Source organism: Dendrobates tinctorius, unplaced genomic scaffold (genome assembly GCF_039654945.1).
Source record: "Dendrobates tinctorius isolate UK_male_01 unplaced genomic scaffold, ASM3965494v1 ptg000181l, whole genome shotgun sequence".
Classification (NCBI taxonomy): domain Eukaryota; kingdom Metazoa; phylum Chordata; class Amphibia; order Anura; family Dendrobatidae; genus Dendrobates; species Dendrobates tinctorius.
Genome location: NW_027361848.1, coordinates 8,060,451 through 8,075,891, shown reverse-complemented (window position 1 = coordinate 8,075,891; position 15,441 = coordinate 8,060,451). Strand labels below are relative to the sequence as shown.

Below are 15,441 nucleotides of genomic sequence, written 5' to 3'. Positions count from 1 at the left end.
TTTCCAACGTTACGTATGACATTTAGCATCCTGGGCTTGTCTAGCAGCAATTTGTTGTGGTGTCTCCTGTTCCCGATGTTGTCCATGAGATTCCGCATCCTGGTTTTGTCTGGCGGCAGTTTGTTGTGTTGTCTCCTGTTCCCGACGTTGTCTGTGATATTCGGCATCCTGGTTTTGTCTAGCGACAGTTTGTTGAAGTGTCGCTTGGTGTCGATGTTGTCGTTGCCTTGCTGCTGCTTTTTTGTCATCGTCATTGGCGTATTTTCGCTTACGACCCATTGGAAGACAGTAAGCATAAATCGTGATAGTGTTTAGTAAAGAAGTATTTCTTCAGCGCACTGTGACTGACAGAAGGTTCACTGTGAAATAAGCGATGTAGCCATGTTGAGGCGACAAATAAGTGACCAAACAGCTGTGCAACCAATCAGCGATGCGGCTGTCTGCTGGACTGTGCCTGTGTAATGAGCAATGCAGCAGTGATGCCTTGAGCGGCTGGCGGATGGACTGTGCTTGGGCAGTAAGCGATGCAGCCATGTGCACCTGTTTAATGAGTGACGCTAGCAGTGATGCCTTGAGCAGCTGTCGGCTGGACTGCACCTGGGCACTAAGCGATGTGGCCGTGTGCGCATGTTTAATGAGTGATGCAGCAGTGATGGCTTGAGCGGCTGTCAGCTGGACTGTGCCTGGGTACTAAGCGATGCGGCCGTGTGCGACTGCTTAATGAGTGACGCAGCAGTGATGTCTTCAGTGGCTGTCAGCTGGACTGTTCCTGGGCACTAAGCCATGCGGCCGTGTGCGCCTGTTTAATGAGTGACGCAGCAGTGATGCCTTGAACAGATGTCGGCTGGACTGTGCCTGGGCACTAAACGATGCAGCCGTGTGCGCCTGTTTAATGAGTGACGCAGCAGTGATTTCTTGAGTGGCTGTCAGCTGGACTGTGCCTGGGTACTAAGTGATGCAGCCATGTGCGCCTGTTTAATGAGTGCCGCAGCAGTGATAGCTTGAGTGGCTGTCGGCTGAACTGTGCCTGGGCAGTAAGCGATGCGGCCGTGTGTGCCTGTTTAATGAGTGATGCACCACTGATGCTTTGAGTGAAGCAACAGTGATTGCTTTAGCGGCTGTCAGCTGGTCTGTGCCTGGGCAGTAAGCAATGCGGCCGTGTGCGCCTGTTTAATGAGTGACGCAGCAGTGATATCTTGAGTGGCTGTAGGCTGGACTGTGCCTGGGTACTAAGCAATGCAGCCATGTGCGCCTGTTTAATGAGTGCCGCAGCAGTGATGGCTTGAGTGGCTGTCAGCTGGACTGTGCCTGGGCAGTAAGCGATACGGCCGTGTGCGCCTGTTTAATGAGTGATGCAGCACTGATGCTTTGAGTGAAGCAACAGTGATGGCTTTAGTGGCTGTCAGCTGCTCTATGCCTGGGCAGTAAGCGATGCGGCCGTGTGCGCCTGTTTACTGAGTGACGCAGCAGTGATGCCTTGAGTAACGCAACAGTGATGGCTTTAGCGGCTGTTGCCTGGTCTGTGCCTGGGCATTAAGCGATGCGGCCGTGTGCGCCTGTTTAATGAGTGATGCAGCACTGATGGTTTGAGTGAAGCAACAGTGATGCCTTGAACAGATGTCGGCTGGACTGTGCCTGGGCACTAAACGATGCAGCCATGTGCGCCTGTTTAATGAGTGCCGCAGCAGTGATGGCTTGAGTGGCTGTCAGCTGGACTGTGCCTGGGCAGTAAGCGATGCGGCCGTGTGTGCCTGTTTAATGAGTGATGCACCACTGATGCTTTGAGTGAAGCAACAGTGATGGCTTTAGCAGCTGTCAGCTGCTCTGTGCCTGGGCAGTAAGCGATGTGGCCGTGTGCGCCTGTTTACTGAGTGATGCAGCAGTGATGTGTTGAGCTGTTGTCGGCTGGATTGTGCTTTGGTACTAAGCGATGCCGCCATGTGCGCCTGTTTAATGAGTGATGAAGCAGTGATGCCTTGAGCGACTGGCGGCTGGTCTGTGCCTGGGCAGTAAGCGATGCGGCCGTGTGCGTCTGTTTAATGAGTTACGCAGCAGTGATGCCTTGAGATGCTGGCAGCTGGACTGTTCCTGGGCACTAAGCGATGCGGCCGTGTGCGCCTTTTAATGAGTGACGCAGCAGTGATGCCTTGAGTAACGCAACAGTGATGGCTTTAGCGGCTGTTGCCTGGTCTGTGCCTGGGCATTAAGCGATGCGGCCGTGTGCGCCTGTTTACTGTGTGACGCAGCAGTGATGTCTTGAGCTGCTGTCGGCTTGTCTGTGCCTGTGCAGTAAGCGATGCAGCCATGTGCGCCTGTTTAATGAGTGACCCAGCAGTGATGCCTTGAGCGGCTGGTAGCTGGACTGTTCCTGGGCAGTAAGCGATGCGGCCGTGTGTGCCTGTTTAATGAGTGATGCAGCAGTGATGCCTTGAGCAGATGTCGGCTGGACTGTGCCTGGGCACTAAGCGATGCAGCCGTGTGCGCCTGTTTAATGAGTGACACAGCAGTGATGCCTTGAGCGACTGGCGGCTGGTCTGTACCTGGGCAGTAAGCGATGCGGCCATGTGCGCCTGTTTAATGAGTGATGCAGCAGTGATGCCTTGAGCGGCTGGCAGCTGGACTGTTCCTGGGCACTAAGCAATGCGGCCGTGTGCGCCTGCTTAATGAGTGACGCAGCAGTGATGCCTTGAGCAGATGATTGCTGGACTGTGCCTGGGCACCAAGCGATGTGGCCGTGTGCGCCTGTTTAATGAGTGACGCAGCAGTGATGTGTTGAGCGGCTGTCAGCTGGACTGTGCCTGGGTACTAAGCAATGCGTCCGTGTGCGCCTGTTTAATGAGTGATGCAGCAGTGCTGCCTTGAGTGGCTGGTCTGTGCCTGGGCGGTAAGCGATGCGGCCGTGTGCGCCTGTTTAATAAGTGACGCAGCAGTGAAGCCTTGAGCAGATGTCGGCTGGACTGTGCCTGGGCACGAAGCGATGTGGCCGTGTGCGCCTGTTTAATGAGTGCGGCAGCAGTGATGGCTTGAGCGGCTGTAGGCTGGACTGTACTTTGGTACTCAGCAATGCGGCCGTATGCAGCAGTTTAATGAGTGACACAGCAGCAATGGCACTCAGCGTCGAGACCAATCAGCGCCGCGGCCGTGTAGCTGCCACCAATGAGCGTCACGGCCCTCTGACGCCACAGTAATGTCACTCAGCGTCCTGACCAATCAGCGCCGCGGCTGTGTATCCACCACCAATGAGCGTCGCGGCCCTCTGTCCGCAACCAATCAGCAACTCGGCACTGTATCTGCGACCAATCACTGGCACGGCCCTCTGTCTGCGACCAATCAGCAATGCGTGTGCGTCCCCCGCTCTCCTCTCCATGCGGCCGGCATCGCAGTATCAGTAATGTTTAGCACTAAGGACCGTAGATGATGTCACTCTCACGAGAGCAGACGTCATCAGCGTGTTTGTCGCAAAGCATTTCTGGGACCGCAATGCCGGGCGCGTGGAGAGAGAAGGGAAATAGTCTGGGGGCTACCGGAAGGTGAGGATCTTTGTGGGTTTTTTTATGGTACCCATGGCCATCTATTTGTTATTATTTTTAACATGCTATGTTGTTCGCGGCCGGTAGGCCATGACCAATCATGGACAGGCGCAGTGCAGCCGCCCACGTCGCTGATTGGTAGGCCGCGACCAACATTGCATGTAAAAAATATATAAAAATAAAAAAGGTCATTCTCACCTTCCGATGGCCTCCGATGTCCTTTCCATGCGCCCGACCTCGCTTTCCCAGTAATGCTTTGCGGCTTATACCGCTGAAAATGTCGCACTCTCATGAGAGTGACGTCATCTCTGGTCTAAGTCGCAAAGCATTGTTGGGACCACAAGGCCGGGCGCGTGGAAAGGTGATGAAGGCCGTTGGAAGGTGAGAATAACCTTTTTTTATTTTTATATATTTTTTACATGCAATGTTGGTCGCCCGATGGAGCGCTGCGCCCGACGGCGCTTGCCGTTACAAACAGCTGCGCCTTTCGCTGATTGGTTGCGGCCGCCAGGCTGCGACCAATCAGCGCTGTGGGATTTTGGTTACATGATAAGACGATTATATATATATATATATACACTCACTGGCCACTTTATTAGGTACACCATGCTAGTAACGGGTTGGACCCCCTTTTGCCTTCAGAACTGCCTCAATTCTTCGTGGCAGAGATTCAACAAGGTGCTGGAAGCATTCCTCAGAGATTTTGGACCATATTGACATGATGGCATCACACAGTTGGCACAGATTTGTCGGCTGCACATCCCTGATGCGAATCTCCCGTTCCACCACATCCCAAAGATGCTCTATTGGATTGAGATCTGGTGACTGAGGAGGCCATTTGAGTACAGTGAACTCATTGTCATGTTCAAGAAACCAATCTGAGATGATTCGAGCTTTATGACATGGCGCATTATCCTGCTGAAAGTAGCCATCAGATGTTGGGTACATTGTGGTCATAAAGGGATGGACATGGTCAGCAACAATACTCAGGTAGGCTGTGGCGTTGCAACGATGCTCAATTGGTACCAAGGGGCCCAAAGAGTGCCCAGAAAAAATTCCCCACACCATGACACCACCACCACCAGCCTGAACCGTTGATACAAGGCAGGATGGATCCATGCTTTCATGTTGTTTACGCCAAATTCTGACCCTACCATCCGAATGTCGCAGCAGAAATCGAGACTCATCAGACCAGGCAACGTTTTTCCAATCTTCTACTGTCCAATTTCGATGAGCTTGTGCAAATTGTAGCCTCAGTTTCCTGTTCTTAGCTGAGAGGAGTGGTACCGAGTGTGGTCTTCTGCTGCTGTAGCCCATCTGCCTCAAAGTTCGATGCACTGTGCGTTCAGAGATGCTCTTCTGCCTACCTTGGTTGTAACGGGTGGCAATTTGAGTCACTGTTGCCTTTCTATCAGCTCGAACCAGTCTGCCCATTCTCCTCTGACCTCTGGCATCAACAAGGCATTTCCGGCCACAGAACTGCCGCTCACTGGATTTTTTTTCTTTTTCGGACCATTCTCTGTAAACCCTAGAGATGGTTGTGCGTGAAAATCCCAGTAGATCAGCAGTTTCTGAAATACTCAGACCAGCCCTTCTGGCACCAACAATCATGCCACGTTCAAAGGCACTCAAATCACCTTTCTTCCCCATACTGATGCTCGGTTTGAACTGCAGGAGATTGTCTTGACCATGTCTACATGCCTAAATGCACTGAGTTGCCGCCATGTGATTGGCTGATTAGAAATTAAGTCTTAACACACAGTTGGACAGGTGTACCTAATAAAGTGGCCAGTGAGTGTATATATATATATATATATATATATATATATATATATATATAGAGAGAGAGAGAGAGATAGGGGGACCCTACGTCATTTTTTTAGGGGCCCCATTTTAATAGCCAGTAAAGACCAAGTATACAGTTGTGAGCTGATATTAATAGCCTGGGAAAGTCCATGGGTGTTACCCCCTTCCTAGGCTATAAACATCTGCCCCCCCACCATCGACTTTCCCTCTGTTGGTTACAAAAATTGCACGGGAGCCCACGCCATTTTTTTCTGAAAAATACTCTTTTACTAATTAAATACATGTCCGGTAATTTGCACACACACTGTGCTGATTGTATTTGTCACTGACATCTATATACAGTGGGGCAAAAAAGTATTTAGTCAGTCGGCAATAGTGCAAGTTCCACCACTTAAAAAGATGAGAGGCGTCTGTAATTTACATCATAGGTAGACCTCAACTATGGGAGACAAACTGAGAAAAAAAAATCCAGAAAATCACATTGTCTGTTTTTTTTTCATTTTATTTGCATATTATGGTGGAAAATAAGTATTTGGTCAGAAACAAAATTTCATCTCAATACTTTGTGATATATCCTTTGTTGGCAATGACAGAGGTCAAACGTTTTCTGTAAGTCTTCACAAGGTTGCCACACACTGTTGTTGGTATGTTGGCCCATTCCTCCATGCAGATCTCCTCTAGAGCAGTGATGTTTTTGGCTTTTCGCTTGGCAACACAGACTTTCAACTCCCTCCAAAGGTTTTCTATAGGGTTGAGATCTGGAGACTGGCTAGGCCACTCCAGGACCTTGAAATGCTTCTTACGAAGCCACTCCTTCGTTGCCCTGGCGGTGTGCTTTGGATCATTGTCATGTTGAAAGACCCAGCCACGTTTCATCATCAATGCCCTTGCTGATGGAAGGAGGTTTGCACTCAAAATCTCACTATACATGGCCCCATTCATTCTTTCATGTACCCGGATCAGTCGTCCTGGCCCCTTTGCAGAGAAACAGCCCCAAAGCATGATGTTTCCACCACCATGCTTTACAGTAGGTGTGGTGTTTGATGGATGCAACTCAGTATTCTTTTTCCTCCAAACACGACAAGTTGTGTTTCTACCAAACAGTTCCAGTTTGGTTTCATCAGACCATAGGACATTCTCCCAAAACTCCTCTGGATCATCCAAATGCTCTCTAGCAAACTTCAGACGGGCGCGGACATGTACAGGCTTAAGCAGTGGGACACGTCTGGCACTGCAGGATCTGAGTCCATGGTGGCGTAGTGTGTTACTTATGGTAGGCCTTGTTACATTGGTCCCAGCTCTCTGCAGTTCATTCACTAGGTCCCCCCGCGTGGTTCTGGGATTTTTGCTCACCGTTCTTGTGATCATTCTGACCCCACGGGGTGGGATTTTGCGTGGAGCACCAGATCGAGGGAGATTATCAGTGGTCTTGTATGTCTTCCATTTTCTAATTATTGCTCCCACAGTTGATTTCTTCACTCCAAGCTGGTTGGCTATTGCAGATTCAGTCTTCCCAGCCTGGTGCAGGGCTACAATTTTGTTTCTGGTGTCCTTTGACAGCTCTTTGGTCTTCACCATAGTGGAGTTTGGAGTCAGACTGTTTGAGGGTGTGCACAGGTGTCTTTTTATACTTATAACAAGTTTAAACAGGTGCCATTACTACAGGTAATGAGTGGAGGAAAGAGGAGACTCTTAAAGAAGAAGTTACAGGTCTGTGAGAGCCAGAAATCTTGATTGCTTGTTTCTGACCAAATACTTATTTTCCACCATAATATGCAAATAAAATGAAAAAAAAACAGACAATGTGATTTTCTGGATTTTTTTTTCTCAGTTTGTCTCCCATAGTTGAGGTCTACCTATGATGTAAATTACAGACGCCTCTCATCTTTTTAAGTGGTGGAACTTGCACTATTGCTGACTGACTAAATACTTTTTTGCCCCACTGTATCTACCTATTCTATTGTGTTTACTGTGTGTAAGCCATCTCTTCTATCCTGTCGGCTCCTGCTGTGATTTTACAGAACTTGGCAGTTGAATTACCAGCTCTTCTTGCTTCTATCTCTCTATGCAATATAAATACATCTAATATATAAAGCTCAATGTGTGTGTATGTTTGTATGTATTTATGTGTGTATGTCCGGGATTGGCATCTGCACCATCACAGCAACAGCCACAAAATTTTGCACAGTCACACGTCTGGACCCCGAGAGCGTCCTAGGTTATGTTGTGAGGCGAAATTTTAACTCCGTGCGTTCCAATTCACCAAACAATTTTGCCCCTAGGTACATAATGGGGAAAAAGTGTGTGTATGTATGCATGTGTGGATGTCCGGGATTGGCATGTGCACCGTCGCAGCTACAGCCACAAAATTTTGCACAGTCACACGTCTGGATCCTGAGAGCGTCATAGGCTATGTTGTGAGGCGAATTTTTAACCTCGCGCGTTCCAATTCACCAAACAATTTTGCCTATTATTCTTATCATTTCTATGGTGTTATCGTCCTTCTGTAAAGCTAGAAATAACACAATTTATTACCGTGCCAACACAGACCACACTCTGGCACATACTGCAGATGGAGCCCAGTATCACACAGGATAGGATTAGATACACGGCTCAGCAGTCAGTATCACACAGGAGAGGATTAGACACATGGCTCAGCAGTCAGTATCACACAGGATAGGATTAGATACACAGCTCAGCAGTCAGTATCACACAGGATAGAATCATAGAATCGTAGAGTTGGAAGGGACCTCCTGGGCCATCTGGTCCAACCACCTGCTCAAAGCAGGATTCACTAAATCATCCCAGTCAGATGTCTGTCCAGCCTCTGTTTGAATACTTCCATTGAAGGAGAACTCACCACTTCTCGTGGCAGCCTGTTCCACTCATTGATCACTCTAACTGTCAAAAAGTTTTCTCTAATATCTAATCTGTGTCTCCTCCCATTCAGTTTCAACCCATTGCTTCGTCTTTCCTTGTGCAAATGAGAATAAAGATGATCCTTCTACAATGTGACAGCCCTTTAGATATTTGTAGACAGCTATTAAGTCTCCTCTCAGTCTTCTCTCATGCAAACTAAACATTCCCAAATCCTGCAACCTTTCCTCATAAGACAGGGTTTGCAGACGGATCACCATTCTGGTCGCTCTTTTCTGAACTTGCTCCAGTTTGTTGATGTCTTTTTTAAAATGTGGTGCCCAAAACTGGACACAATATTCCAGATGAGGTCTGACCAAAGAGGAGTAGAGGGAAATAATGACTTCACGTGATCTAGACTGTATGCTTCTGTTAATACATCCTAGAATTGCATTTGCCTTTTTTGCTGCTGCTGCATCACACTGTTGACTCATATTCAGTGTGTGATCAATTAGTATACCCAAGTCTTTTTCACATGTGCTGTTGCTTAGCCCTTTTCCTCCCATTCTGTATATGCTTTTTTCATTTTTATTGCCCAGATGTAGTACTTTGCATTTTTCCCTGTTAAAAACCATTCTGTTAGTTGCTGCCCACTGCTCCAGTTTATTTATATCTTTTTGAATCCTTTCTCTCTTCTCTAGTATTAGCTATCCCTCATAGCTTTGTGTCATCAGCAAATTTAATCAGTTTACCCTCAATTCCTTCATCTAAATCGCTGATAAAGATGTTGAACAATACAGGGCTCAGGACAGAGCCCTGTGGTACCCCACTTGAGACATTCTTCCAGCTGGATGTGCAGCCATTTACGACCACTCTTTGGGTCCGATCACTAAGCCAGTTATGAATCCACCTAACAGTTGCCTTGTCCATTCCATACTTAGTATCTCATACAATCCTTATTGAAAAAATGACTGTCAAATGCATTGCTGAAGTCAAGATATACTATATCTACAGCATTTCCTTGATCCACCCAATCAGTGATTCCGTCATAGAAGGAAATTAAGTTAGTCTGACATGACTTATTAGTTACAAACCCATGCTGACTCTGTTTAATCACTTCATTCTTATCCAGGTACTGGCATACATGTTGTTTAATAATTTGTTCAAAGATCTTTCCTGGTATAGAAGTCAGACTCACCAGCCTATAGTTGCCTGGGTCCACCTTCTTCCCCTTTTTGAAGATAGGAACAACATTTGCTCTTCTCCAGTCTTCTGGCACTTCTCCTGTTCTCCAAGAATTTTCAAAGATTATGGAGAGGGGTTCAAAAATTTCTTCTGCTATCTCCTTCAGTACTCTGGGGTGTAATTCATCTGGACCTGGAGACTTGAATTCATTTAGGTTAGCTAAGTGTTTCCTCACTATCTTTCTGTTTATAGATATCCTTGATTCTTCTATTCCCTTAATAGGACAGTGAAGAACAGTTGATGTTACATTTCCTTTCTGAGAGAAAACAGATGCAAAACAGGAATTTAAAAAGTTCGGCCTTCTCAACATCCTGTCTTACCATTTCATCATTTTCATCCTGTAAAAATCCTATAGCATCTTTGACTTTTCTTTTACTTTTGACATATCCCCAAAATCCTTTATTATTGCTTTTGACATCTCTTGCAAGCCTCAATTCATTTTCAGCTTTAGCTAATCTGATTTGTGCCCTGCAGGTTCTGTAGACAGCATTATATTCTTCTTTAGATATGCCTCCCGCTTTCCATTTTATAAACATTTTTTTTCCTCCTTTTTAGCATGTGCTTAAGTTCTGTGTTCATCCATCCTGGTTTCCTTAAATGCTTCCTATTCTTCCCTCTTTTCGGAATTGTTAACAATTGTGCTTTGGGAATTTCATTTTTCAAGATTTCCCATCCTTCCTGGACATTTTTGTCTTTAAGGATATCCAGCCATTGGATCCCTCCAATTCTCTTTCTGAATCCCTTAAAATCTGCCTTTCTGAAATCTAACATTGACGTCTGAGTCTTCACAGGTCTTCCTCCTCTAGTTATCCAAAATTCTAAAATAACATGGTCGCTACCTCCTAGAGTCCCAGCCACTTTTACCTCCTCAACAATTTCCTCCCTGTTTATAATGATTAGATCCAAGGTAGCAGTTCCCCTTGTTTTCTCCCCTACCTTTTGGAAGATAAAGTGGTCAGCAAGAGAAGATAAGAATTTCCTTGACCTGTTAGTTTTGCCTGAGAGAGATTCCCAACAAATGTCTGGATAGTTGAAATCTCCCATGACAACTATGTCATATTTTTTGGAGAACTTGGCCATTTGATGCATAAAGAGTTCATCCATATCTTCAGCTTGCACAGGCGGCCTGTAGTAAATGCCTACAATGGTGTCCTTTCCATTGTTCTGTCCTTGTATTCTTACCCAAACAGTTTCCACAGAACTCCCAGTCTCTGAAGCTTCAATCTCTATGCAGATAAACACGTTTCTAACATACAATGCGACACCTCCTCCTTGTTTATCAAGTCTGTTTCTTGCAAATAAGTTGTATCCTTCTAGTCTTGTATTCCAATCATGTGTATTGTCCCACCAAGTTTCAGTGATTCCAATGACATATTTCTTTTCCTGTGTTAGTAGTTCCAATTCTCCTTGTTTGTTGCCCATGCTTTGTGCATTAGTACAGAAACATTTTAGTTTGTGATTGGTTTCTCTTTCTCCAATATTTTTATTAATTAGATTCTTTTGTCTTTGTTCTTCCTTTCCACTTCTAATAGTAGAGTTCTCAATAGCATTTGTTAGGTGTATGACTTTTTCTGGTCTTTTGCTTCCCTTCCCATGTTGTTCTAGTTTAAAGCCCTCCTTACAAGTGTAGCAAGGCGACTTCCAAATACATGTTTTCCAGTCTTCGTAAGGTGCACCCCATCTCTAGCAAGTAGTCCATCGTATAGGTAATTCACTCCGTGATCCAGAAATCCAAATCGTTGCTGACGGCACCATCGACGTAGCCAGTTGTTCACCTGCAGAATCTTATTCCACCTCCTTGTTCCATGGCCATCCACTGGGAGGATGGAAGAGAAGACCACCTGCGCTCCCAGTTCTTTCACTTTCTTGCCTAAGTTTTCAAAGTCTCTGCAGATGGTTTCCAGGTCGTTTCTTGCAGTGTCATTTGTCCCCACATGTAGTAGCAGGAATGGGTAGTCATCTGTAGGTCTGAAGAGTCCTGATATCCTGTCTGACACATCTTTAATTTTTGCACCTGGAAGACAGCACATTTCTCTCGAAGTTATATCCGGTCTGCAGATAGCGGCCTCTGTTCCTCTCAACAGGGAATCCCCCATGACCACCACTTTCCGTTTCTTCTTCACAACATTTTTCTTTCTCCATCCAGGACGACTCTGAAGGCGTACAAAGTTGCTGTTTGTGGGCAAAGTCTTATCCTGATGTATTTCTTCATCGTTTTCCTGCGTGAGAGCCTGGTACTGGTTCCTGAGAAGTATGGGTGCTGACTGCCTCCTGATCCTTCTGCTTGTCTGGGTCACATGTTTCCATTCCTCTGTTTCTTCAGGTGCACTTCGAATTTCTTCTCTTTCCGTAACATGAAGAGATAATTCTGCTCTGTCTAAGAACTCTTCACCTTCCTTAATGATCTTCAACGTAGCTAACCTCTCTTCGAGATTTTGCAACTTTTCCTCCAACAGGGACACAAGCTTGCATTTGTGGCATGTGAAGTTTGGCTTTTCTACTGGTAAGTCTGTGAACATGTAGCAAGAAATGCGGGTCACCAAATGGCTCCTGGCCTCTTCCATATTGAGGTTTCTTAAAAACGATGAAAGATGAGCCAAAATTCCGATTTCCGATTTCCTCTTTTCAGCTGCAACAGCCAAAACCCAGTGATCGTTGAGCTCGCGGAGACTCTTCACTTATCCCAGAAGGCACTGGGAATATACAAATGATCTCCTCAGGACTCTTCCCCTAGTTTATATGATGTGAAATGTTTTTATGTGCAATATAATCATAATTTGTTATAACTAACCACAGTTGGTTACTATGCCCAGGCAACGCCGGGCTCTTCAGCTGGTATATACTGTGGTGTAGTGACCACTGTGTCCGCTAGGGGGCGCTGTGTGGATGTCCCAGGAGGGATGATGAGTGGCAGAATACTGAATGACTGTTATGTATCTCAAGGTGGGTGGCCTTGGGATGGAGACTTGTGTGTATGTTGATCAGCAGTGATACTGCTGAGGTGCTGTTTCAATGTATTTGGGAAGTCTCTAGGTAGCTGGTGAGACGGTCGGAACCAGTTAACTACAAACCCACCCAAGGGGTGTGTTTAAGACCGCTATTGTAAAGTGTGTATGAATGGTTGAAGGACCTGTGATTAGGTCACGTCTGCAGCGTGGTGAAGCAGCCATGAGGGAACCCTGACGGGTGAGATAACTGTGAGGTTGAAGAGCCTGCGTATGGAACATTGCATAACCTGTGTGACCACAGGCTGGACAGAGTGAAGCTCTGTCATGGACGCTATGCTGTTTTCTATTGCTTTGATGGTTTATGACGCATGAATAAACCGCATGGACCTAGATTGTTTTATGGAAAACCCATGTCGGATCTGATTATTTGGCTGCCTACAATATATGTATATTGCCTTACAATATATGTATATATCTATTCTATCTATTCTAATCTAACCTGTCACTCTGTGATTATACTGTACCCTGCAGATCACTTGCTGGCTTTTAAATCTATCTATTTGTGTGTGTGTGTGTTTTGAAGAATATTTCATTTGAAAATGTGTAAATGACCGAGAATTGCTGTATGTAAATGCTTATGTTAAAATCGCATTGCAATCAGATAGCAATCGCACTGCATTCTGATGTAAATCGGATGCTAGGTGTGAAAAATTGGATTGTACTCGCATAAAAAATGCATGACACTCGCATTACACTTGCATTACACCTGTCTGACTCTCCTGCATCAAAATTCGATCAATTTTAAAATCGCTAGTGTGTCTCCAGCCTAAGGCCATGTGCACACATTGAGTATTTGGTGAGTTTTTTACCACAGTATTTGTAAGCCAAAACCAGGAGTGTAACGGTCAGAGGAAAAGCATAATAGAAACATTTGCACCACCTCTGCATTTTTTCACCCACTCCTAGTTTTTGGCTTACAAATACTGGGTAAAAAACTCACCAAATGCTGGATGTGTGGATGTGGCCTAACTGTGATTATACCAAGTTCAATATCATCATGCTTTGAGCCTAAAGACCTCTAACCCAATGTATATAATCTGTTGATCCCAAAATGTATAATCTCCTTGTCATATGCATTTTTTTTTTACTTTTTAATAAAATTATCTAACTCGGCAAACAATCACCTATTTCTGCTATGAGTTTAAAGCTATCACTGACAAATTCAGACACTACGAGAATATGACAACAGACTTATAGTTCTGTAGGCTTAAAAAGTATAATTAAAATTCAATACACATTACAGACTAGGTTTTTATTATAAAGGCCCATAACTAATTCTTAGCTTCTTCTAATTTGTTTTAGATAAACTTATGGATATTATCACATATTGTTCTTACCTTGGTACAATGATAAGTAGCATTGGCAGCACAAATAAGATTAGTATTAGGCCATCCATCCAAGTCAGTATCTTCCCCACATATTACGCCATCACCTGCATACCCAGTTTGACATTCACATTTGAAAGATGGTTCACTAAAGTGACCAATGTATATACATTCCGCATTCTTATGGCAATTGTGTGTTTGGTCTTTACATGGGTTTATTGGTTCACATTCCTGCAGATAGATATATTAGTATTATTTTGTATTATTCTTTCAATAAAAAATAGATAATGAGGATATTTATTTCAGACAATGCATCAATACAATTTTTCCACTGGCTAAATTGTAGCTATAAAAAATGCTAACTAAATTTGGCTTCTTAAACTGTTCACATTCCTGTCTTCTCCTCCAACAAGCATTACACATTCCATTGCAGACCTGTCACTTTCCATAGTAAATTGGTAGAATTTGATATTGTTTTGAGAGGTATTCATTAGAATTCCTCGAATGAGATTCAAATCACGATGTAGAGATTAATTACTGTGAGTCTGCAAGGGGCTGCAATGTGATATCTGCCTTTAACCCCTTTCTTGGTTTGTCCCAATGTTTTATATTGATATTGACTTTGTATATTCTAGAACTGTATATTTATGTAAAGTATTTTTTTGATACTGAACTGTATATACTGTAATAATATAGGGAAAGTGCAGTGTTCCTGTCTGGCCACTAGATGGGGGCACAATAACCATAGTATAGTCGGAATAAGGAAACCAGCATGTAGATAGTTTAACATAGGAGGGGCACGGTGGATAAGGTAGGGAGGACTTCCTGACAGGAGTTAGTTGGGACCAGGGCACCCATTAGCTCAGGTGGGCTGGCTAGCCCTGAGCAACACCGTGTCACGCAACGTTTGGATAAGCTTAAGGCCCAGCCATTCATTATCCGTGACCAGGATTACATCAGAAGAATCTACAGCAGCAATGCTAGTGGTGCAGTATTAGTGGGACTGCAGTTGCCAGCAAAGACTAAGCAGTATGGGCAGGTCTCTCAATATGTGGAAGCGTATTGCGTGATCTGATGCCCTCAGGACTAGGGCAAAACAGCTGAGGGAGTCCCCTAACGAAGTAAGGCTGAATAGTGAGGACGCTGTAGGATCGAAAGGTGCATTCTGTCCCAGAAGCGAGCCTAATACAGGGACAGAGGAAAAGCTGTATGTTGTGAAACCTGATGATGATGCTGGAAAGAATATGAACATGCTGTGTACAAGTCTCACTAAAGTTACTCAGTTAAAAGTTGAACTGGACTGTGGCTCATTTTGTACCCAGGCGGACCAAGGAATCCTCCAGAAACACACTGAGGACCCTGATGGCGCAGAGGAAGAAGCCACAGGTATGCAGTGTCATGGTCAGTATATGTATGTGACGGGAGGGCAGGGCGAGCTAACGCAAATGCTATCATCCACAACTACCGCACTGTACCTCCCTCACAAGTCTACTACCTAAAACAAAACAAACTGACCTTCTAATGAAAGCCTTGTTACACCCCCTTTTATTGTAATAAATGGAAAGCAGAAAAAAGTGGGAGACAAAATTTTGTTTTACAATGCACAAGTATCAGAATACATAACACATTTTGAATTCGCATCTTGTAATTAGACTAACCTTAGACCTCTAG

The 15,441-nt window shown here is 45.0% G+C and overlaps 1 protein-coding gene across 2 annotated transcripts in view; it reads right to left on the bottom strand.

The window, feature by feature from the left end:
* THBS2 (thrombospondin 2) overlaps window positions 1–15,441 on the bottom strand; it is a 1,059,287-nt gene that overhangs the window by 438,848 nt on the left and 604,998 nt on the right. For both annotated transcript variants that reach the window (XM_073551863.1, XM_073551862.1), the window contains exon 13: window positions 13,783–14,001. In XM_073551863.1, the coding sequence (XP_073407964.1) occupies window positions 13,783–14,001 (219 nt within the window). The remainder of the gene's footprint in view (window positions 1–13,782; window positions 14,002–15,441) is intronic.